At 48.4% G+C, this 24928-nt stretch overlaps 2 protein-coding genes across 7 annotated transcripts in view; one reads left to right on the top strand and one right to left on the bottom strand.

The window, feature by feature from the left end:
* Positions 1–24928, bottom strand: part of CHST11 (carbohydrate sulfotransferase 11) — a 286641-nt gene that overhangs the window by 132715 nt on the left and 128998 nt on the right. For all 6 annotated transcript variants that reach the window (XM_033427583.2, XM_004269437.4, XM_033427582.2 and 3 more), the window contains exon 2: positions 20480–20565. In XM_033427583.2, coding sequence (XP_033283474.1) covers positions 20480–20565 — 86 coding nt within the window. The remainder of the gene's footprint in view (positions 1–20479; positions 20566–24928) is intronic.
* On the top strand, positions 8638–11491 carry LOC105747975 (cytochrome b-c1 complex subunit 10-like). The gene is made up of 2 exons (XM_033427529.1): positions 8638–8742; positions 11309–11491. Exons 1-2 carry the CDS (start codon positions 8638–8640, stop codon positions 11489–11491), a joined length of 288 nt encoding a protein of 95 aa, XP_033283420.1.

The raw sequence follows: 24928 nt of genomic DNA, 5'->3' as shown, positions 1-24928 counted from the left end.
ATCCCCAAAATGGACTTAAAGACGCATTAAATACCCAAGAAGGAGAGATTCAGAAGCTCCCCCAAATACGGGGAGTGCCCCACTCTTGTTGACCACGGCTGTGCAGAGAATTCCTCAAGTCCCAAGGCTAAGGAACACATTGTAATTTTGTCCACCTCGCCGGTACTCTGAACCTGGGCTCACTAAATAAGCTGTTGATTGCTGTCTGGTGCCCTAATTGGTCTGACTCCAGGGAGAGGACGTGCTGATGTGCTGGTGAGAACATTCCAGGCCTTGTGGCAGTTACAGTTTGATTTAAGTTAATAAATAGGCATGTCATTTATTTGTTTAAATCCCATGGAAAAACAGCCCATTCCCTGGGGAATCTCCACAGAAATTCCGCCTTTACATCCACAAACGTATTTCGACCATTCTTTGGGGCGCTGCCCAGACCAGAGATGGCAATAAAGGAAAACATAAAGCATTTGTATATGCTTCCCAAATGTACAGAACCCTTTCACGTGCATTATTTCATTTGCTCTGCCCCAATCCTATGAAGTATTACACTTCTTGTTTCTCAGGGGTTCGGTGAATGCTGCTTTTAAGGTTAACATGAATAGACAAAAGTTCTGGCCCTTTAAAAAGAAGTTGTTAGTGACATAATTGTAAGAGGGAGTGTTGGTTAGAATGAATGGTACAGAAGGTTTTATGAGGTTCTTAAAAAGCCTTTTCTTATTAAATAACTATAAAACCTCACCAAAATAGCTCAAGCTAACTTGGGAGAAGGCCAGTCATAATTAGTGGAAAACTTGAAATGCAGAATATTTTTTTAAATGTACTTTTAATATGTGAAATCCATATAGTAAAAGGAACCCATAGTGGTAAAGCGCCTGTGTCTTTCACAAACAAACAAGACTCCGTGAATTAGGCTGGGGTCCTAAAGGAAGGGAAACAGTCCCACTGTGTGAGCTTGGAGGAGCCAGGTCTGCCTGCTGGGCCTCAATTCCTTCAACTGAAAAGAAAAAGCCACCAAGGGAAAAAGGACTGGATCACCTCCAGGTACCTCCCAGCTCTACACGACTCCTCTTTTCTAATTATGTTCACACAATTAATTTGCTTCACAAATTCCTACTTCACAGTGAACTTGGAGGAAATGTAACATATTCTAAATGAGCAGGGTTCAAATTAATGAGCTTTCGCTGTCTTCCAGGCAGATTTGGAGACGAAAACGAAAATAGAAAAAGAAATGAGATCTAGTTAGCGCTCTCTCTAACACAGAATAGTGGGTTCACGACGTCGACTTCCTCTCCCAGAGCACGTGTTTTACAGAAGCCTTAGAGAGGGTCAGGTATTTCGCTTTTTTTAAGGAAAAAAAAAGCATGAGTGAGCTGCCCATTTGTCTAACAGTGGGGAGTAAAAGGATGACTGCTGGGGTCTTTGAAGAGCACGAGACAGACACCCCCATGTGGAAGGACGTACGCTGTGGGAAATCCACCCAATTTTCCAGAACATTGGGACATTTCCAATTTCTCTCCCCAGGAAAAGATTATTCCAGTGTAGCTGCTTAGTGACAAGGTTAGGCTTTTAAAAGCAAGGTTTGATTCTTTACCGAGTGTTATAGAACTGTGCCCTCCCTAAATTCATATGTTGAAGCCCTAACTCCCCCCACCCAGCGGGACTATAACTGGAGACAGGGCTTTTAAGGAGATAATTAATTTTAAATGAGGTCATAAGGGTGGGACCCTAATCCAACAGGATTGGTGTCCTTAGAAGAAGAGGAAGAGACCCCAGAGATCTCTCTGAGAAGAGGCCACATGAGGACATAGCATGTAGGTGGCTGTCTGCATGGCAGGAAGAGAGACCTCACCAGACATCAACCTTGCCTGCACCTTAACCTTGCACTTCCAGAACTGAGAAATAAATGTCTGTTGTTGAAGCCACCCAGTCTGTGGCATCTTTTTATGGCTGAAACATAACAGAACCAGCTGAAACTGAGTGCCTGCTCCTGCCAGGCACTGTGCTGCAGGTTCAGATGCATTCTCCCATTTAATTCTCCCACCAGTCATACAATGGTAGGTACTATTATCATTTCATTTTATGTGAAGTATTGGTTTATAAATTTGTTCATTCCTTCCTTCCCTCCTTCACTCACTTATCTGACAATCATGTGGCCAGCACCAGTCATTCATTCATTCAATAAACGTGTCCCCAGTGCACTTGAAACTTTCTACAGAGCAAACCGCTTTGATTCCCAGAAGGCCTGTTAAGGGCACCAAATGCACGGTCCACGTGGCCCGAGTGTGACCCTGAGACCACACACACTGAGTCTTGAGTGATCAACGTGCCTCTTTACATCCCTGTCTTCTTTGCTGCAACAGCCATTTCACACCTATTGTTTCGAACCCTCTCCCTTCTTTTTCTTCTCCTGCCAATTATGCCTGACCGCTTTTCAAACCTCAAAACTGAGGTTTGCACATAATCGCTCTGACAATTCCCATAGTATTGGGGCCAAAACTGAGGGCATCTTAATGAGATACATCGTTGCTCAGCACAGTGCATTTATTCACCAACCGTCCTGTAATTCAGCTCGGCAATTCACTTGCCACCGATCTTCCCCCGATAAAGCCTCCAGGTTTCCCTTCTCCAGCCTGCGACACTGAGCCGGACGGAGCCTTGTGTTTCTCCCGAGCCCCCATTCATCACGGTCATTTTGCTCATTTGCAATTTCCAGAATGGAGATCAATTGCGGCTAAAATGAAAGCATTGTTTCTTGAGAAATATCTCATGGCAGGAAAGGGAGGCTTTTGAGAGGCTGGTGCTACTCTCATATCCCAAAAGATGAACGTAATTGAAATCAAATAGCCCTTTCCTGATTTCACCATGCATTTGCAGACCGGAGAGCTGGTCGGCCAACACCCAACATTTTCTACCAAGTGCACGTGCATGCTTCATCCGCCACAGGTGGCCTGGACCACAACTGTACATCAGCAACAAAATACTGACAACCAAATGAGGCTCAGTCCTCTACAGTTTACAAACGCTCTCGTCGGCTCACCCTTCTCCTGAAAGAATCACCACTGTGCTTCCTATTTTTAGAGGTGAAGGACCTGAGTCCTGGAGTCTTCATGACTTGCTACAGAACGCCCTTGTATGGTGGGAAGGCTGGGGCTTGAATTTGGGATTTCTGGCTCTCAGCATTGTCTAAAGCAGAGGTCGCCTGTGGACCAAATCCAGCCGTGTCCATTCATTTACATGTTGTCAACAGCTGTGTTCAGACTACAAGGGCAGAGGTGAGTCACTGCAACAGAGACCTGAAATTCTGACTGTCTGGAAAACGTTCGTGGACCTCTGGTCTAGAGCTTCAGGCACCAACTTAATTGAGCACTTTGGAATGTTCAAGCAGAATGGGATGGTTTGGGATGCTTTTGGCTTGTAGTATGCGGGCAGTCATGGAAATTGAGCACTGAACTATGCGGTCGGCTGACTCTGGCTATGGTTGTGTAGCTGGTGCTATGGCCGTTGAGACACAACCACACACCCTACTATGTGCCTGGCATTACTCTAAGCATTATATGGCTGTATGATCACTTAGACCTCACAACAAACCTATGAGGTATGTACTAGGATCATCCCTATACTGACGGATAGGAAACTGAAGCACAGGGAGGTCAAGTAACTTGCCTAAGGTCACCCAGCTACTGACTGGCAGGACTGTCTGCTCTTAACCAGCACAATCCGCTCCCCTCTCTGGGCTAAATGTTCAAGTTTAGCCTCATCTCAGTCGTGTATTAAGAGCTTGCCTTCGGAGCTTCCTTCTCTTGGCATCTACAACACGGGAGATGATACCTACCCTGCCGACCCTCAAAGAATCGTGAGTTTCAGTGAAGCTAGCCCCTGTGAAGGTACTTAGAGAACACTGGAAGTATTATATAATTGTGAAGGAAAATCGTGACAAATACAACACAAACTCCCAGTATGTATTCAGTTCTTTTTTTTTTTTTTAATATATTGACTAAACACAGTGGTAGTAACTCCCACCTATGGGAACCCATCAACACAAATGTGCTCTGATGTGAATTTCAGGTGGTATGTACGGTCATAGAAGAGATGCTTACAAATGAAAGGATCTGGGCTCTACCTTCTTGGCCTGTCCCTGAAGGGCCATGAGCTATGACGAGCCAATGCCTCGGCCAATCAGGGCTGCTGGTTCACAACTTAGATTTATTGGGCATTTTCATGGTACCTCGCTTTACGCTCAAAACAATCTCTGAAGAGGGCAGCATCACAGCACCTTCATCATCGTTACTGCCACTTTCCACACTCGCACTACTGCTGCTAGATTCTGCTTTCCCGACATCAGCGTCTCCCAGGCTTCCCTCGGACCCTGGACGTAGGTGGGAGCTTTTGTGTTAGTTTCCTATTGCTGCGGTAACAATCACCACAAAACCCGTGGCTTAAGACAACACCAGTGTATTCTCTTACAGTTCTGGAGGTCACAGGTCCTAGAGTTAAGGTGTTGACAGTTTTCCCCAGAGGCTCTAAGGGAGAATCCATTTTCGTGCCTTTCCCAGCTTCTGGAGGCCACTTGCATTCCTTGGCTGGGAGCCCCATCCTCACAGCACCCTGACCTCTGCCTCTATCGGCATCTCATCTCCATCTGCCACTCTGTCTCTGGATCCTCTTACCACCCTTGTGATCACCCTGGACTCACCCAGCTAATCTAGGATAATCTTCCCATCTGAAAATCCTTCACTTAACCACACCAGCAAAGTCCCTTCTGCCCTGTAAGGTAACACAGCCACAGGTTCCAGGGATTGGAATGTGGACATCTTCTGTGGGGCCATGCTGCCTACCACAGTTTAGGAGGCAAGTGACTACAGGCCTTGGGTTTTAAAGGACCCTGGGTCAAGGGCAAGGGCAAGGGCAAGGACAGTACCAGAGAGGAAGAACAGATGTTGCTCTGGTTCCCGTAAGTGGGTGTAGCAGCTCCGGCTGCACACTTCACCTCTGAGTCAGGCTTGGCTTTTACTCCCCAAATGGATCCTTTCCCTAGGCCTTGAGTAAGGTGCCCCCAAACTGGTGGCTGTGGTCTGCGGGATTCCCCAGGATCCTACTGCGTAGAGCTTGAGATCAGAAGCACCACCACCTCCCAAGGTTTGCAGTGGGTTTGGACATTGCTATTTCGCAAGTTCAACTGGAACAACAGCGCAACCGCAACCGAAAAGACAAGCTGGGTTTCTTAGGCTCAAGAAAGACTGTACCTTGTGCATTAATCAGATAACAAATGGTAGCAATTGCCAGGGGCTGTTTTTGGCCAGGCTTTATCTCAACAAGATACTTATCATTCCTTCCCCTCGGATTGAGTTACACCCTAAAATCCTGGGGAAGGAGACTCAATTATCAATTGCAATTGACCCTCCTTCTCCTGGCTCCTGGTTTTTATTTCAATGCGATCTAGGCCTGAATCCCAATAATATTTTTTCTTTTTAGCAAAAAAGAAAATCACTGTGTTATATGCTGGTCTCCGATAAGACAACAATGAACAAACCAACCCACAGAAGAAGCTCATTTTGCCACTTGCTCAAGAAAAATGACACTTTACTCTGAGTGAATAACAAAAACAGTAATAATAATACATAAAAAAAAAAAAGAATTTCAGTTCCTCTAGATGCTCATTAAGAAAGGGGTTGGTGGGCTTCCCTGGTGGCGCAGTGGTTGAGAGTCCGCCTGCCGATGCAGGGGACACAGGTTCATGCCCCGGTCTGGGAAGATCCCACATGCCGCGGAGCGGCTGGGCCCGTGAGCTGTGGCCGCTGAGCCTGCGTATCCGGAGCCTGTGCTCCGCAACGGGAGAGGCCACAACAGTGAGAGGCCCGCGTACTGCCAAAAAAAAAGAAAGGGGTTGGTAAATTATTTCTTTTGTGCTGATCACTCAGGATCTCAGTTCTGAAGAGAGCCACGAATCAGCCCAAGAAGGTTAAAGGCGTCGTGGAAGAGAAGGCCATTGATTAACGCGAGGTCTGGAGATTACGTGTGGATTTCTATTTCTCATTCAACCCCTTTCCCTCATGACCGTGAATAACTGGGTATCAGCCGCCTCTGAACTCCCGTAGTATCTGCTAATTCCTTTCAAAAGTCACATTTCTTTTCAGGCACCAGCTTGTCTATCCTGTAAAATGAAAGAAAACCTACTGAGAGCCAAGGCCCAGAGGCTAAACTGAGATTAACCATCCTATGAATGAGAGAGACCCAATGTAGCATGTGGGAGAAAGCAGGGGTACCATTTGTGAGCCAGTCTATGTGGTGACAAAACATGTTTGAGGGACAGGTCCCAAGACAGCCTCCTCATTTCTAAATGTCATGTTAGCATGCAATTTCCCTACCAAATGAGATGAAATTTTCAAGTGGCTCCACCAGGCCTAGAATGAAGGTTCTTTGGGAATGATGATTACAGAATTACAAAGCTGCTGTGCTCAGGGGATGGCTGGGCTCACTGGTGAGCTGAGGGGCTGGCTTCCTCTGATTCAAATTTGTTCCTCTGAAAGATTACAAGTGTCCCTTGTTAATGGACTTCCAGGCTGCTCTTGAAAAGTCAAACCCAGAATGTTCCATCTGCAAAAACTAAGGGCTTAGTGTGAGTCTATCTACTTCTTTACTCTTAGTGATCAAGGGGTTTGGGGATGAGTTAACCCCTGCCTATAATTCCCTCTGCCAACTACTGCCATGGTCTGTGCCAGGCTGTGGAACCAACTGACACAACAGAAGCCCAGGGGATCTACCAATCAGTGTGGCCAACCCTTCCCCAAATGGGCAGCCCCTACCCTGGCCTTACCAAGCTGCCTGTTTGCTTTCACTGGCTCTGTGCTTCCTGCTAATTAGGAAAGAGACCTGGAATCATCCTGATTCCTGTTTGAACACTGATTCTTGGTCAGGGTTCTGGCAAGAGGATGGCAAGAGGCCGCCAGACAGTGTCTCCATTGGGCTCATAACACAGACCCGGGGGGATGAACGCAAACAGGCCACTCCTGACAAGAATGAATGGAGGAGACAATTACAGATGGTCACTGTGCCTAGGCAGAGAAGAACTCAAAGAAGCAATCTTCCAACTCTTAAACCCTCAGAAGAACTTCCTGTAACTTGCCTATTTCAGGTGCCAACTCTGGCCTGAGCAATCCTGTTCCTGGTTTAAAGATGCTCTGTCTGACTCATGAGGGGTGAGTGAGTTTCTGGGAGAAACTGAGAAGCCAGAAGAGAAGTGGCCTGCACAGGGTGCCCCATCATCCTTGCTCCCCTTCACCGCATCCTGCCCGCTGGGATAGAAGGGGCCCCAGGACCAAGCAGCATCCTTCACCCAGGTGTGCCTGGAGCGCCGTGGTCACCACCTACCAAAGGCAGGCAGGAGCCAGCCTATTTACAAGTTCTCACGGGGAGGAGGGGGTTCCATCACTACTTTAAGGACCAATGAATTGAGAATCAAATGCGTTTGGGTCACCCATGTAGTCAACGCATCTCTACGCCAGCTGAGCTGGCAGAGGTGGCCTGGTCCCAAGAACAACAGGCTGAATTGTGGCTCTGCAACTCCCTGACTGGATTGGATGACCCTGCACGTGTTACTTTAAAAGCCAGTAGGCCTCTCTGTGCCTCAGTTTCCCCACCTGTAAAATGGGGGCTGCTGCATTTGAAAAGCAACGACAGGTTGTTTGAATGTGAGGAACTATAAACGTCACTGGGCAAGAGACGCTTCTCTTAAAAGTCAGTTACTAGAACCCAAACTGTGATTACAATTTTTTTTTGAAAAGAACAGTGGAAAGTTTTAAATATGCAAATGTAAAGGTAAAAAAAGAACATTTACTAACGTACTTGACTCTGTGTCTCCAGCTACTGTTCTAAGCACTTGACACAAATCAACTCATTAAATCTTCCTAACAAGCCAAAGAGGTAGGGACTGCTGTTCTCCCCATTTTACAGATAAAGAAACTGAGGTACCCAGAGATTAGGTAAATGACCCACGGTTACTCTGCCAGGGAGTATGGATTTGAACCCAGGAAGCCTGCTTCCAAGAACCCCAGTTTTAACTGCTATACTATGTGGCCTCTTCAGCTAAAATTAAATAAATTATTTTCCACTCTGAGATACTTGACCAAGATCAAGCAGAAAGAGGCAGAAATTTAAACTTAGGACTTCGGGCTCTGAATTCCCTTCTCTTCCCGTTAAACTTCATTGCTTGAGATCTGCTGCGCCTGGCATGTAGAGGCAGTGGGGGGATGGGATTGGGGTGGGGGGTGGGATTGGGAGAGGGTGACACCTAAAGATGTCATTTGGAGGTAAAGGCTGGAGTCGGGTGGGGGAGCATGGAGGGTCCACCTTGGGTGCCTCCTTCCTGTTTCCTGACAAAGTGTGGTCAGGGACAGCCCAAACCGCGAGGAGAACAAACTCAGACTGCGGCCACCAAGGCAGCCCAGCTCAGCTCCTCACTCAGCTCCCCTTCACCCCAGGAACTCAGCACGCAGAAAGGATGAGGCCTTTTAAAGGCATCACAGTGGCCTTCGCTTCCAGGGTCCCCGTTCAAAGTCACGTTTTCTTCCTCCAAGTTGAGCCAGTTATGAACATTCAGGGCATCCAGAGGACCCGAGAGGCTGCCCATCCACCTAGCCCACCATGGGACTGAAGCTCCCTGCCCCCGACAAGCACCCCATGCAGCACAAACATAGCATCTGTTTTCTAAGTTTCCAGAAAGCAACAGCGTGCCAGCCTCCACGAAAGGTAGGGACCTCTGTCTCTGAAATCCACACAGACTCTGTACCACCTGTCCTTGGTCATCTAATACATGGACAGCTGCTTCTTCTAGAAGCCCCCAGGGAGCGGACTGTTCTCTCAGGAGCCCTCTCCAGTGAACACTGCTGCAGACCACCTGGGACCCTGTTAAAATGCAGGTTTCCATTCAGCAGGCTGGGGTGGGAGCCAAGGCGTTTCTAACAAGCTCCTAAGTGATGCCAAGGCTGGTGGTCCCCGGACCTGTCTTTGAGTAGGAAAAAGCCAGAGCAAGTGGTTCTCAAACTGGGTTGCACACTGGAATCAACTGGGAGCGTTTAAAAAAGTACCGACACCCCAGAAATTCTGATTTAGTGGGTTGAATGTGTGGATGCTTTAAATTTCCTTTTTTGATTCTGAAGTGCAGCCAAAACAGAGACCCTCTGCTCTAGAAGGTGGAGTTCCCTTTTAACAGGTAGAAAATGAGCCAGTTCACGGAGCCCTGCCTTCCAAGTGATCTGAACTTCAACTTGCTCATGTGTCCCCAGCATCATTTCCTCCTTTCTGGCTTTTGTCCCTGAATAACAATAACAGCAAACAGCGAACACCTATGTCGGCCTCATTCTGTGGATTCAAATTTAATCCTCACAAGAACCCTATGAGGTAGATGCTAGTAATGTATTATCCTCATTTTACAGGTGAAAAACCTGAGGCACAGAGAAGGTAAGAAGCTTCCCCAAGTCACAGCTGGCAGGCGGTGGCTCTGGGGTTCCAGCTGGTTCTAAGGCCTGTGCTCTTAACCACGGCTAGGGAGGGCCTCAGACATGCCCCTTTCTCTCAGAACTTTTCCCCAAATACCGGGACAGGATGTGAGGCCTGGATCCAAGCAAGCAGTGAGCTGGCCGAGCTCTCCACAGCCAAGTCCTGCACTGGCCAGATGCCGTTACAGCTGTGGACGTATCTGTGGACATCCTGTGGGGCACAGGCTGGAGATGGAACAGACAGGTAGAGCGGTTTCTCCAAGAGTCCAAATGACTGCCAGAACTGTATGCTGGCCATTCTGTGGCTTTCAACCCCTGACAGAAGACAAAGGGGAGGAAACATTGCAACAGGCCATTTTAGGCAGCAGCGGAGTCTGCCTGGGCGTCCCACCCCTGTGGCATGTTCCAGCTTCCTTCCAGAGCTGCTCTGCACCCGCCAAGGCTGGAGCAGGGCCAACCTGGCAGTGTCCTCCGGCATGGTCATGTAGATACTGAACAGCAGACTATCAGCTGGAGACGTTGGAGCTGCAGACTTTTCTAGAAGTCAGGAGCTACTGTCAAACCGGTTTTCACGCATCCCTGGGGTGCCGGTCATCACCAGAGGGGCATGGATGGGGTGCCCGCCCAGGAGGGACGGTGCTCCAGTCCCCTGAGAGTCAGGACGTCCTCTCCCCTTAGCTGGTGTTTATGCGGGGGAGGGCAGGACCAGATGGTCCTCTGTGTGTCACCTCTCCTGTGTCTTTGCTCAATCGGGGTGACAAAGGTTACACAAACACAGGAGCACAGACGGTGCACACACTCCCACGTGCGCACGCCTCGTCTAACTTCCTGGTCCATCTACGCTCCTCTAGCATCGAGTACCAAACTCAAATAGCACTTTGTTTTGTGATGGTCAGTTTACTGGCCTGAGTTGCCCGCTAGAGTATGAACTAATAGAGGGCAAGGACTTCCTTGTCTTACGTGCCCCAGCATCTAGCACAGCGCTATACACACAGCAGGTGTCACTGGTTGCACTGCGCCACCCCTCCCCCGCCCAATCCATGTGTTGAAATCCTTGCCCTGGTACCTCAGCAGGTGACCTTATTTGGAAGAGGGTCACTATAGATGTAATTAGTTAAGATGAACTCCTATTAGAGCAGGTGGGCCCTGATCCACTGCGTTTGGAGTCCTTATAAAACAGAGAGATTTGGACACAGACACACACAGGGAGAACGTCATATGAAAACAAAGGCAGAGACTGGGGTGATGCTTCTACGAGCAAAGAAAGCCAAAGGACAGCAGCAACCTGCCAGGAGCTAGATAAGGGGCATGTCAGATTCTTCCTCGGGCTCTCAGAAGGAACCAGCCCTGCCGACACCTTGATCTCGGACCCGCAGCTTCCAGAAATGGGAAACGATACATTTTCGTGGTTTAAGCCGCCCAGTTTGTGGTCCTCTGTTAACGGCAGCCGTAGGAAATGAATACGGTAGGTATATAATAAGGGAGGGAAGGAAAGACGGCATCCAGCAATTTCAGTCCCATTTCATTCAATGCATTTTTACCGGGTTCCTACTTGTGCCACCTGCTCTGGAAGAAGGAGGGAGGAGGGGAGGGAAGAAGGAAACAGGGCTGAATGTGGGCTATGTACCGAGGAAGGGCGAGGTCTGGATTAAGCAGTCCCCTCCCCGACCCTCCCCCCCATTCCTTCTGAGTCTATGACTCACTTTCTCCAGTTCTTTCAAGCATCCAATTCCCTGTACCTGTTCTCTCCACGCTCCCCACACTGTCACACGCCAGTCTCAAGACAGAATCTTATAAAACCGAAGCTGAGACGTTAGGACAGCACTGTGACGCTGAGCAAGTTCCTGGGCCGTCGCTACCGCGAGCTGGCCAAAATCTGGATTCCCACGGCGGGCGTGTGGGGCGCCACGGGCGCCGTGGGACTGGTGTGGGCCACCGGCTGGCAGCTGATTCTGGACTGGGTGCCCTACAACAACGGCAAGTTTAAGAAGGACAATTAATGAAACCGACGCCCCTCAGACGCCTCTGGAATCTGGTGCCTACTTCCATCCACATCTGAAACAGCCCATGCTCTTGGGATGGACCTGGAGGAAATACACAGTTAGACTTTCTACGTTTGTGAAAACAGCTTTGGTGTATGAACGCACACAGCATTAAACCTCTCTCTGAAAAACTAACAAACAAAACCTAAGTTGAGGTGAAATGACCAGTGTCTTTCTAAGTGTCAGCCCTTCCACGGTCCTTGCACTTGGACTTTTGGAAGGATGTTTTTTAGGAGAAACGTCAGGCCTCAGCCTGGAGTGGAGATGTCCTCTTCAGACCAAGGACCTACTGGGCCCCAGCAAGCCTCCCGCCTTGACGGTTGGCTGCCTTGGCGTCTCTGGGGGCACAAAGCCCTGGTCGCCTCCTCAGCATGACCTCCACACACCGGGCTTGCTCAAGGCCCAGGGACAGGCGATTCGCTCAGTGCCAAGCACCTACTGAGCTCCTTTTCTGTGGCTGGATGCAGTGGCCACAGGATACCAAGATGCATGACTCAGACCTTGCCCTCACGAGGCTCAAAGCCTACTTAGATCATCTCAAACACATAAGATAAGCGTCACGAACGAGGGGAACATGGGCATGGGGGTGAGGATAGACTTGCACTGTCCAGTATGACTGTCACCAGCCACGTGTGGCCATTGAGCATGGGACATATGGCCAGCCCAAAGTGAGATGTGCTGTGTCAAATACACAGGACTTCAAAGACTCAGTACAAAGAGTGTAAAATATCTTAATATTTTTATTGATTACATGTAGCAATGATCATACTTTGGTTATACTGGGTTAAATAAAGTATATTATTAAAATGAATTTCACCTGGTTTTTGTTCTACTTTTTAAAATGTAGCTGCTGGAAAATTTCGAATAACATATACAAGTCACATTACATTGTGAATAGGCAGCACCATTCTAGGAGGACATTTAACCTGAGTTTGAAGGGGGCGGGGGGGAATCAGGGGGAGCTTCCTGGAGGAGTTTTCATCTGAGCTAATATGAATTTAAAAAAACAGCATCGACTGAGCAGCTTGCCACATGCCCGGAACTTGCTATATATATTCTAATTTAATCCTTAATAACCGAACAGTTAGTACTTTATTCCTACTTTATAAACAAGGTCTGAAGGGTTTGAAAAGGTTCAGCTGTTGGCCCCCGAGTTCACAGTAATTCGTGGTGGAGGCAGGGTGGAAACCCTGCTCCCCACCAGACCTGCAGGTCAAGAGGGAGGCTGGATGGGGGGAAGCTGATGCCCACCCCACCCCATCCCCTGACACCGTCTTTCCTACAGAGAATTTGAGAGCAAGCCAGGGCTTTGTCTCAGCTCTATGCATTCCAACAAGGTTAAAATCCAGTTGGCCGAGAAGCTCCCTGAGTTGTATAATTTACAGAAAAATCAAATTATGTAGAGACCTCTTATAATTGAGGGTAATTTAGGAAATAACTTTCCAAAGACGGCAGACTTTACAGCTGTGTTACCATTTGGAAATTGCTGAGGTTGTTTTGTCACTCGAACGCCCTCCTCTCATTGAAATATGCCAGCTTATATCCACACAGCCTGACACAGAAAAACCCCATTAGAGCACTGAGCTAACCACATTTGAATATACTGGGTCAAATTAGGCTTCCAGAAACAGAACAACTGCCTATAAAAACAGCCTGAATGAAACGTGGACCAATCGACGAAATCAATGGCCTCGCATTAACACGGCCCAGAGATGGTCTTATTTAACAGCTCTTAATGAGGCCACTTAGCTACGTGCTGTGGGTACGACAGACACAACCACAGGAGACCTTTAAAACTTAACAGCTGAATCTGCCCATTTTCCAGGATGTGGGTTGAGTGTACACACACACACACACACACACACACACACACACACACACACATACAGGCACTCATAGCCTTAAAAATCAGCACAGCAAGCTTCCCTATAACTGAGTCTACCAGACACATAACAAATCAAACTTTTTGGGTAGTGCTCGTGATGAATAGCTAGCTAGTAGCTTCCAGGCAAGAGGAAATCATCTATTTTATTATTATTCAACAAAATAATCTTATTATTATTATTCCAAGTGCACACCTGCCAAATGTCTGAGCCTGCAGGACTGGGACCAAGCATGGTCCCAGACCCCCTAAGGGAAGTCCCAGGTGACCTAACTCAACCCAGATCACTGACGGCTACTGACTATCACCAACTCTGCCCTGGGCACCATCCTAGGTGCTTTTCATACACGATTTTAAATCTCACAAACCTGCAAGATTGGTATCATGCTCCTAATTTACAGATAAGGAAACCGAGGCTTCCAGAGGTTAAGTAATTGTCCCACGTCATACACCTGGGCTGGGATCCCGCCCTTCCTTCCAGCATCCAATCACCTCTTTCAACCCGAACTGCGTCCGACTCTAGATTCGCCATCTGTCCAGGCTTGACTGGAAATCCGACCAGGGCGCCTTCCCTGGTTCAAGAATAATGAAGCCACTGGCCACAGTGGAAAAGGCGGCCCATTGTCCCCGGGTTTTGCAATGGACTCTGCTCATCTATTGTAATTTGCAATTAATAATGAAGCATCCTCCCAAGTGCTGTATGTAAGATCAAGCTGATGTAATATTTCATCTTTGCCAGCCAGCTGCCGTTCTGCTAGGCTGACAGTAAGTAATATCTTTGCATAAGGAGCCGGTCCACAACTAAATCAATTAATCCCTCTTTGGCTGGTAGACAGCTGTTGGGTCAATGCAAGATAATTAGAGGGACTCGTCATTTACCAGGTGGTTGGTAATGAAGGGATTAATTGACCAGAGTTGGGGGCTGTACAATGTCTGCTCTCTCTTGCCTTCCCCAGTGGACACGGCCATTCAGCATTGTTCTTCCTGAACGATTTTCAAGGCAGAGAGCCCTTTCTTCCCTTTCATGCTTATTTGTGAGACTGAAGCTGATCCTTCAGAAGCGCCCACCTGATGTCTGGCTTGGAACAAGTCTAGGTTCTCCTTCTTATGGGATCAAGAGCTAAGTGGCTCAAGTTTCGTTTACACAGGGCTCCACCCAACATTCTGCCCTAGGGCTCCGCTTTTTGGGTTTGTTCACAGAACGAGTCTCCAACACTCAGGGCGTTGACACAACAACCTTCTGTCCCGAGCAGCACAGGAAGGAACGTGGTCTCCGTGTCCTCGTGGATGAGGCCGAGTACAAATAATTTACACGGGCCTTCATATACAAAGACAGTAGAAAAGATAGCGAGCAACCTCGATGCACATGCTTTGAGTTGCTTTTCATGTTGTGGGTTATGCAAGAATCAAAGAATCGAAGATTTTAAAACTGGAGGGTCCCTTACAGAATCTCCAACCCAGTGCTTCTGAGCTCTGGGTGCCCATCAGAATCACCTAGGGAATCTGAAAAATACTGACACCCCAGCCCTATCCCAGACCAACAAATAAAATCAGAATTTCTGGGGGTCTGGGCATTGGTCATTTTTTCAAAGGTCCTGAGTGCAGCAGGTGTTGAGAAGCACGGGTCCAGTCCAGCCCCTGCATGTTACAGGTGAGGAGGTTGTGGCCAGGAGGGGCCAGACCTCCTTAGAGAGGCCCCGGAGTTAACAAGTGGCCAAGTGAGAAGCAGCAGCTGGTTTGTAAGGTGCACACCATCTCCAGGGGGCTCCTTGGGACCACCAACCTGCCGGTGGCTGAAGACTAAACCCTCCAGAAGGGCGAATGAGCCTTATCCAGCTGGTACCAACCTGCCTCTCCTGCCTTCTCTCCAATCAGCTTCCAACATGCTCTTTCACGCCAGCTATAAACCCCTCGCCATTCTCTGAATGCGCCATGGACCGTCCCACCTGTGCACCTCACTCCTGCTGTTCCTTTGCTCTGGGAGGCTGTTCCCTCTTCTCTGTCCGGTGAAGTCTGATGTGTCCTCAGAGGCCCGGCTCAAATGCCATCTCCTCTAGAAAGCCTCGCACTGTGCCCTGTGCCTCAAAGGGTTAACTGCTCACTCCTGATTCTCCCATAACCTTTCAGAATGCTTCGATCACACAGCACTTGTCATGTTCTCTTACCTACACGCCTCTCTTCCCCACGTCTTTTTCCTCTGTTTATCCTATGAGCATCTGTAGACAAAAAGAATCTTGGCAAGCCTTGCTCAGAAAACTATTTAGGTTGGAGCTAGAAGAGTTTCCCACCCTCCCTTGGACAATTCAAGCTTTTTTCAATCTAAAACTTTAATCAAAGACCCCAACTTCCAAATGTCACCAAGCTGTGCTATCCTACAGCAGAGTTCTTGGGGGTGACTCCTGCTTAGTCTGGTTCCAGCCAGGAGACAAAGCCCCCTCCAAAAATACCATGTTCAGTGAGAAAAAAAAAATCTGCAATTGTTTATTGGACATCTACTGTGCATTCCATACCACTCCATGAGCCTTGGCCCCTGCCTTTGGGAATTTTACAACTATCCGGAACACGTCCCAGATCTCAGCTTGAGTCACCATGAAAAAGAACCTCAAGGGAGCATTTTTCCCCCTGGGAAAGATAACGGGATAGGCTCTTTCCCTCCCACTATCTCGCCAGGTCAGATAGAGCCGGCACTACCGTTTAGGGACTGTGGGACCCTGGCAAATTGCTCAGTCCTTCCGGGCTTCAGTTAACTTATCTGAAAAATGGGGCTATCAGATTTTAGGATTGTTGTGAAGATTCCATTAGATACGTGTGGAAAACACCTAGAAGAGTCACTGATGTGTATTATACATTCAATGAACAGTAACTCTCTTCCTTTCTTTCTCCCTTCCTTCTTTCCTTCCTACCTCCCTTCTCTCCCTCTCTCCATCCTTCCTCCTCGAGCCTGCCTTATGGAGAAGTAAATTTACTTTTAACACATTGAAGATTGCACCAATAAAGATCCAACTTTATTATTATAATAAAATGTTGACTGGTCAAAATATTATATTGACTGGTCCTCAGAGGCCCCTAGGAAGGCCCGCACGCCACTGGTGCATGAGTGAAGACCTCCTAGACTCAGCACTTAGGAGTTCCTGGTCAGCCCCTGGGCTGAGTATCTGTATTCTCAGAACGTGGTAATCACAGAGCAAGTATAAACGCTAAAGAAAGAACCAGGCGGGGCAGGGCTGAACCACATGAGTGATGCTGGGAAGACTTCAGGGAACCCACGAGAGGACCGGGAGGTGGGCGAGGCAGGACAAGCTGTCTCACCCTCGCTGGCATTTTAGGCGCAATTATGCCCTGTTAATGGCTGACGGCATAGCTCTGCCCTGCAGTCTGAGCTGAGCCGGGCGGCCCACAGATGTGCTCGGCCCACAAATATGCAGCTGGCAGCTCCTGAACTTTCGGTGACTTGACGCCAGCTGATCTGATCAGCAATTACGTTTTATTTTGGGGCCAGGAAGACAGCAGAGAACCAGGAAAATTATAAGACATCAGAGTGCAGTTTTTCTAAGAATATCAACTACAAACTTTTTTTTCACCAATTGTTGTTTTAATGGTTAGGCGTTTGTGAGGCACTAAAATAAGAAAACTTTGGACACTAAAGTCGGATTAGAGCCAATTTTCCTAAGGGAGCTTTTAAGACTTTGTCCAGTGAAAATCTGGGTAAGATTTTTTTTTCCTCTCTCTCTTTTTTTTTTTTGTATGGGGTAATTCCTGCCAAGAGAACTTTGCTGGTGACAGTGAATACAGCATGGAGATAAATGCATCTGGAGTCCGTCCTGGATTTGAATCTTTCCTCTGCTTCTTACAAGCTGTGTGACAAGCTCCTCAGCCTGTTCTCCCATACCTAAAGTGGGGGTGCACTAGCTAGCGCGGGGCTTAATACCAGCACCCCACGAGATGTTTGTAGGCATCTAGATAGCATCTGGCCTACAGTACCAGTACCTGCTAACTAAGATGGTGCTTCCCGCCGTTATGTTGGTTTTCTTATCATCTAAAATAAACAGTTCCTATTTTCACCATTATATATCGAACGCAAATCACCAACCAACATAAAATGGGGAAACGGCATCTCCGGGAGCAGTTCGGTTTCTAGCAATTACAGGGCTTGTCATCTGCCTCTGTGATAACATCAATCCAGGCTTAGCGGCTTCCACAGCTTGGCTGGTAGGGGAACACGAGAAACCACAACCAAGCCCCAACGGATGCAATGTTTGCTAATGTCTCCGGGACACAAAACCCTACTCAACTCAACAGAAGCTCCTGCGCCCTTCTCTCCTCTGAGCTCCCCGGCCCACGGCAGCCCCAAAGGTCACCAAGACGGTTTCTCTGAGAAGCACCACCGACGGAACGTGCTTGGGAGGAGAACATAATTGCAGCTTGTAAAGGAAACCAGCCTAAGAAAAAACATCCCGGGACAACATCCCGAGGAAACAGGGAGATCCTCCTGCAGGGACATTTTCCTGGCTACCAGCAAAAGGGGCCAGACAGCTTGCCCACGAGTGCCTGATAGAGGCTGATGACTCACCCACCTAGGCTCTCACAACTGGCTCCCAGAGCTGCCTCTCCAGCCCCATCTTCCCTCCCGGGTCCTAGGCTTCTAAGTGAGCATCTGCACCCCACATCACCGGATGGAAGGGATGAGCTCTACCCAGGAAGGTTCTCTCTCCTCTGATGGGTTTACAAATGGACCAAGCAGGGTCCCCCTCACCAGATAACCCACTCAAGCCAGCTCTGGGATAACGAGGAGAACCAGACACGGAAGGCTAACCACACACAGCCCCTTGCTCACCCTTCTGTGGCCAGTGCCTGGCACTGTGTTACACATAGTGGGCGCTCGTAAGAGTGTGAAGAAATGAATGAGTGAATGCATGAATGAATCTGGGAATGAGCAAACTCCATAAAAGGCACCGAGCGAGGCACACCTTCTCATGGAAGGCTGCAAGGCAGGAATTGTCAGCACCGTGTTACAAAGGAGAAAGGCCGTCTCTGAGGGGTTACATGTCTTGTGCTCATTCACACAGCTGATAAATGAGGAGACCAGGCTTCGAACCCAGGTCTGACTCTTAAAATCAAGGTTTCCACGAGTGAAGCCATTCTCATGACCGTGGTGATGACGGATCATGTTTACATAGCCCCTGACACATCAGAATTATTTCATCCTCCCAACGTTCCAGAGAGATGGGAAAGCTGACTCCTATAGCGGACTCATCATGTATGCAAGGTTGCACTACCAGCTGGAGGTGAAGTAGGAATTTAAACCTGGACTTTCATTCTTTCAGTCACAGATATTTGGGGCCACCCACTACAGGGACACAATAGTGACAGGCGCAGACACAGTCCATGAACTTCCTGTCCACAGGGGCATCTACTTCAGAAATAGCTCCTCCCATGACACCCACATGCTGCCCATAAAATTTCCTCAGGAAAGAAGGAGCACTTCAGTGGTTTGGTTTTGACGCAGAAAATGATCTGAGAACAGAGGATGTCAACTAAAAGAGAGGGGTGCTTCGCATCTCAATAGCATGTGTTGTTTTCAACATGGCTTACCAGAAATTCTCTTCCCTAAGACCAGTGTGTGAACAGGCTGGGAGACTAGCCTGTCATAATCAGGTATTTGGGCACAAAACAAAACCCAAATACAAAATAACCAACAGGGAACTATACTCGATATCTTGTAATAATCTATAATGGAAGAGAATGTTAAAAAAAGAATATATATATATATATATATATATATATATGTATAACTGAATCACTATACGGTATTCCTCAAACTAACACAACATTGTAAATCAACTATACTTCAATAAAAATTAAAAAAAAAACAAAACCAAAACAAAATACAAATTCCCTCCTGCGTCACCAGAGAACCCAGTAAAGGAGGCCTCAGGCAATCTGAGTTTGCAATTACCTGGCGAATCTGGCCCCATCACACTGAGCTCCAAATCACACTGAGCTCCAAAGTGGTGGGCGGATAGGGGAGTGAACTAACATGGTTAGGCCACCCATTCTGCACAAATTCAGGAGTCCATTTTTCCAGACGGGAGTACGGGTGAAAGACAGGATAGAGATGTGGAATCAGAAAGTTCTCAGGCTCATCCCTTTGCAAGACTTCTGGGAATTCATCACTTTGGGGGAACCAAGCAGTTTCTTCCTCTAACAAGCACCTTGGTCCCCAGAAATACTAAATCAAGAATTTGATACAAAATAAAGTTCAAGGATTACAGCCAAAGCAGTACATTTTCCCCCCTTTCTCCCCAGCTGTCAAAGTCAGCTAATGGGCCACTAGCTGTTCATTCACCAGTTCTTGGCATCACAAGCTAATTCATATTCCCGCAAAAGGACCAGCCTTGGAGTCTCCACGTCGTCGAGACCAACACACACAAACAAGGCCATCACCGTGGCAACCAGGCCTCCTCCCTTTGCTCCTAGCTTTCCATGGAGGGCACTTTACCTTGGTTGGAGCTTATTTTGCTCAGAGAGGAACTCTTTTCATAATCAAGTCCAACTTACTGTGACGGTCACTTAAGCAAAAAGTCTCCCCACCCAAGGGAGTCCTGTCAAACTGACGCAGTGAGGTGCAACTCTTGGGGACATCGTTGGGCTCTAATAACCAGATATGGGAGCTGGGTGTTGAGTTCACTCCCATGTGAGCCTTCTTTGGGGGTGTCACGGGGGAGACTGCACAGCCTGGCAGGCTCTGCAACTTCAGAGTCCCCTTCCTGGCACCTGCAACTGTATGGCTCTCAGGGATCCCAAACCTGGGCAGGTCTGAAAGCTCTGCCCCGCACTCTACCAAGCTGTCCCTCTCACTAAATACCTCTCACTAGAATTTCAGAGCCATTCTAGAGCAAGAGGGTAACCAAGAAAGCAACCACTGAAGGGGAACTGCCAGGCAGTGGAGGGAAGTTTCAAATCCCCAAAGACCAGAATTTGGGCGTTTTTCAATCCCTCTCCGCCCCCCAAAAAATTGACACATGGAGACCAAGCTGAGAAGCAAGGACATTTCCAGGGCTTACCTGGGTCGGGTTGTAGAGTTCCTGCAGGGGGCTTCGGGACCCCTTCCGGCAGCAGATGTCCACACCGAAGGGGCTCCTCCGCATGACTGAGGAGAGAGAGTGAAGGCTCATCAGAAATAAGCAACAAACGTTTGCTGTCTGACCAAGAAAAGGGCACAGAGGAGGGAAGAAGAAACAGTTGGGGAAGGAAGAGAGAGGACAGGCTTCCGGCTGGGCTGATCCTTTGCCTGGTGCCATGGGGGCCCACGGGTCTTCCCTGGCCTTCAGGCTTGTCCACACCCAGAAGGACATAAATAATGCTGAAAATTCTGCCCAGCAAATCCTTCAGAAAACAAGACAGGCACCTAAAACCCTGAACTTTTGCAGATGACATTGTAACTGCTGTCCCAAGACAGCGAGTTCCACCAACGCCAGACTTGGAGATATTTTTAAAATTCAGCAGCCTTCTCCCTCCACAATCAGTTACGAGCTCTTATTCCTGGCTCCCGAGCCCCTGCGGGAGCCCTCTTTCGGGGTGTCAAGGGGGAGAACGGCACAGGGCCTTCCCCAGGCGGGCTCTTCCCACTGGGTGAGTCAGAGGGCCGGCCTCCCCAAAGCCTCTTGCACGTTACATTATTGTTAATGACAATATCAGCTTGAGGCAGAAAGGATGAGATTTACGGTTTATGGTTCTCATTGTAAGGATGAGCACTTACAATGAATAAAAGAGGAGGAATTAAGTGAACTTCTCAAAAACCCAACAGCTTTGAGGATACTAAGAACTGTTTTTCAAAGGAAAAAAGATTCTTTTTTCATTCTTCTTGTTCACAAAACCCCCTCACTTGTGAAGCCCCTTGCACAGAGTTTAATACATAGTCACCCTCCCGACAATTATTTGTTGAAGGGAGGGAGGAAGGGAGGGAGAAGGTGGGGGGAGGGATGAATTAACGAAGGAACGAGTGCTTCCTTCTCATACAGGAGGCCGTTTTCCTGTGGAATGACATTGTAGGGGCGGGGGGGGGGCGGGGGGGGGACAAGGAAAGCAGATCTTTTCACAGGCCTAAAGAATTCCCCCAGTGTAGTGGCAGTAGGCAGGACACTCCTGAGCAGACAGCCTGGGTTTGGATCCTGGCTCTACCTCACACCTGCTGTGTGACCTTAAGCAAGATACCTAACCTTTCTGTGCCTGTTTCTTCCTCTGTAAAATGGGGGTGAGAAGAGGACCTCACTCCCTGCGTTGGTTGTGAGGATTAAATGAGTTACTACTATATGCAGAATGCTTAAGCCAGGGGCTGGCCAAAAAGTGTCTGTTACAAATTTCTGAAGCTATTGGAGATCATCAACTAGGTCTACACAGAATTTATGACAAAAAGCGCTTGCCTCCTGGGAGGGAAGGTGGAAACTTCTTTATTCTCGAATCATCGAGGGAGCTGATGAGAAGTTACCAGACCTCAAGCCAGGCTTCGGGAGTCTTACAGGAAAGCCAGGCAGACGGGGAGGGCTGGCCGGAGGGGGATAACTCAGGCCCCTCTGCTCAGAAGCCAACCTGAGGTCAGAATAGCGAGGAGAGCCATCTCCACAAGCAGCCGATTCCTCTGGAAGGTCTCCAGGAGAACTGACTCCTTCTCATGCAATTCCCCCTTGACTTGTCACTTTGAGCCCCATGGAAACCCTGAGAATAAATCATCAATTCCAAGAAACTTGAAGCTGTTTTCTCTCACTTCCTTTACCTCCTAGAGCAGGGTCAGCCAACTTTTTCCATAAAGGGCAAGAGAGTATTTGGCTTTGCACCACACAGTATATGGAAACTTCTCAACTCAGCTGGGGCAGGGCAGAAGCAGCTCCAGACGACACACAAACGAACGGGCGGGATGAGGTGCCAATAGAGCTCCCTCCATTTCTGGCCCTGAAACCTCAAGTCTATGTAATTCTTATGTGTCAGGAAATCTTCTTTGGATTTTTTTCTTTTCCCAATCATTTTACAAAAAGAGGCGGTGGGTTGGATGTGGCCCCTGGGCAGTCGTTTGCTGACCCCTGCCCTGGGGTAGGCAGTACAAGCCCCAAACACACCCAACGTGCCCTGTAGCCCTCTCTGGGGAGGAGGGGATCCTGTGGGCAAATGTCTACACATAAAAGCCATTAGAATCTGAGTAAGTGGTCCAGGAAGACACTGGTTCTTTGTTCTTCCACGGGTGTCTCCACAAGAGGGGAAAAAGCCACCTTGTGTTTTTAATTTATTACTTCACTTTTCATTTCCACCCAAAACGAGGTAAACTGTTAATTGCACGCAGGTTGCCCTCAGCGCACAAGGACACAGCAACACTTCAGGGGAGACAAAACAGCCGTAAAACTTGTAAAATTATGCCCACGCAGTGCAAGATTAAACTGTCCCCATAGAGGCAGACCGTCTCCCCAAGACCTATGGCTATGAGACCGCCACGGAGAAAACCCCACCACAGAACCCATTAAAACTCAGCTTTTATGGGGGGCAGTATTATTTAATTGGTTTCTTTTTCTACTACAAGGCCTTTAAAATGGTTTGACCGTGTGGGCCCTTTCCCAAGGCCGGCCGGCCTCGGGGCCTCCTGCGGGCCTAGCCTGTAACTTCAGTGGGGGCCCCACCAACCAGCTCTGGCACCCCAGGCCACAAAAGCCAGGTCCTTAGGTGCTTTTTATGGGGATGATAACAATCCCACCATTTCCGGAGTACGCCTCGTGTGCCGGGCACTTCGCTCAGCATAATCCTTCACACAGTAAAGGAAGTACCTGTATTTTCCAGATAACCTCTCTGAGCCTCCCTTAACCTCAGCAACTTGACCAAGGTCAAGGCCATGCAGGAAGAAAGTTGCCAAGCTGAGACTCCAACCTGATGACTGAGCTCTTTCATACCCAAATGATAGCAATGAGGACCTACTTGCTAAGGCCTGGGAGGCAAAGGAAGAGCCAGCAATTACGCACATGGGTTTATTTATCCCGTGTGCCTAATGCCTCAGAGGAGGTCGAGGGACCACCACACGCAGAGGGTGGCAGCTAACATCTGGAGGGCACCCACAGTGCACCAAGCAGAGCACACGTTTAATCCACATAACAACCCTATGGGGTGGGCCCACTACTGTCCCCACTTTACAGATGGGAACACTGCGGCACAGTAAGGTTAGGGAACTCGCCCAGGTCTCGTGACTAGGAAGAGGTGAAGACAGGATTCTGACATAGGCAGCCCATGCTCTCGGCTGCTACGCTGGACCAACGGCAGGTGTCCAGTCCACCATCTCAACAGTTTCCTCCTGGCCCCAGACCTGGTTGGCGGACTGCTTCTAGGACAGGTGATTTAAAATGTAACCCAGTGTTACATGAGTCATCAAAATGATGTGATGGGACAGCCAAACTACTAACAGTTAATGCCCGTATTCATTTCCTTACTGAAATTTTTATTAAGCACCTAGGATATGCCAGACATTAAGTAAGTAAACCGTCTCCATCTCATCTGTGTTGTTTCCCTGATGCTTGGCACACAGTAGGTACTCAAAGAGGTTCACGAATGATCTAGGATTTAAGGCTTCCTTTACACTCACCAGATTGTTTCCTGCTGTGGAAAAAGGAAACTGCCAGTATCAACAGGCTGCTGTTATTTTTTTCCTTTGAAAATGAAAGGTCTGATGATCAAAAGCCCCAAGAAAGGAGAGTCCCTGAGGACACTGAACGGTGGCCTTCCGCTGCCCACCTGCCGCCACAAGTTTTATTTAGCTACAGCACTTGCTTTCTCCTTTCTAAACCCAAATCAATGAAATGCGAGACCATTTTATAAGACTCTAATTGGTTCAATTCACAGTATGATTTCTTGGACCCAGAAACAGTGGGGTATGCAGATCTTCCTCGACTTAGGATGGGATTATGTCTCCATAAACCCAGCGTAAATTGAAAATATCGTTAATCTGAAAATGCATTTAACACACCTAACCTACCAAACAGCATGGCTTAGCCTAGCGTACTTAAAACATGCTCAGAACACTTACATTAGCCTACAGCTGGGCAAAATCATCTAACACAAAGCCTTTATTTTTTTTTTTTTTTTGCGGTACGCGGGCCTCTCACTGTTGTGGCCTCTCCCGTTGTGGAGCACAGGCTCCGGACACGCGGGCTCAGCGGCCATGGCTCACGGGCCCAGCCGCTCCGTGCCATGTGGGATCTTCCCGGAGCGGGGCACGAACCCGTGTCCCCTGCATCAGCAGGTGGACTCTCTGCGCCACCAGGCAAGCCCCACAAAGCCTATTTTATAATCAAGTGTTGAATATCTCATGTAATTTATTGAATACGGTACTGAAAGTGAAAAACGGAGCGGCTGTCTGGGTGCAGAATGGCTATGAGCGTATCGGTTGTTTATCCTGGTGATCGCGTGCTCACCAGGATCTGTGGGTCCCCGCAGCTCCCCAGCATCACCAGAGAGGATCAGATCACATATCTTAACCTGGG

The sequence above is a fragment of the Orcinus orca genome, chromosome 11 (genome assembly GCF_937001465.1).
Source record: "Orcinus orca chromosome 11, mOrcOrc1.1, whole genome shotgun sequence".
Classification (NCBI taxonomy): domain Eukaryota; kingdom Metazoa; phylum Chordata; class Mammalia; order Artiodactyla; family Delphinidae; genus Orcinus; species Orcinus orca.
The sequence above is the reverse complement of the archived record's forward strand: the minus strand, read 5'-3'. Positions and strand labels throughout refer to the sequence as shown.

Bases quoted from the DNA above. Each gene is read 5' to 3' on its own strand.
- LOC105747975 (XM_033427529.1), top strand. From the start codon at position 8,638: ATGGGACTGAAGCTCCCTGCCCCCGACAAGCACCCCATGCAGCACAAA. The intron at 8,743-11,308 runs GTAGGGACCTCT...CTGAGACGTTAG, and splicing joins CGTGCCAGCCTCCACGAAAG to GACAGCACTGTGACGCTGAG.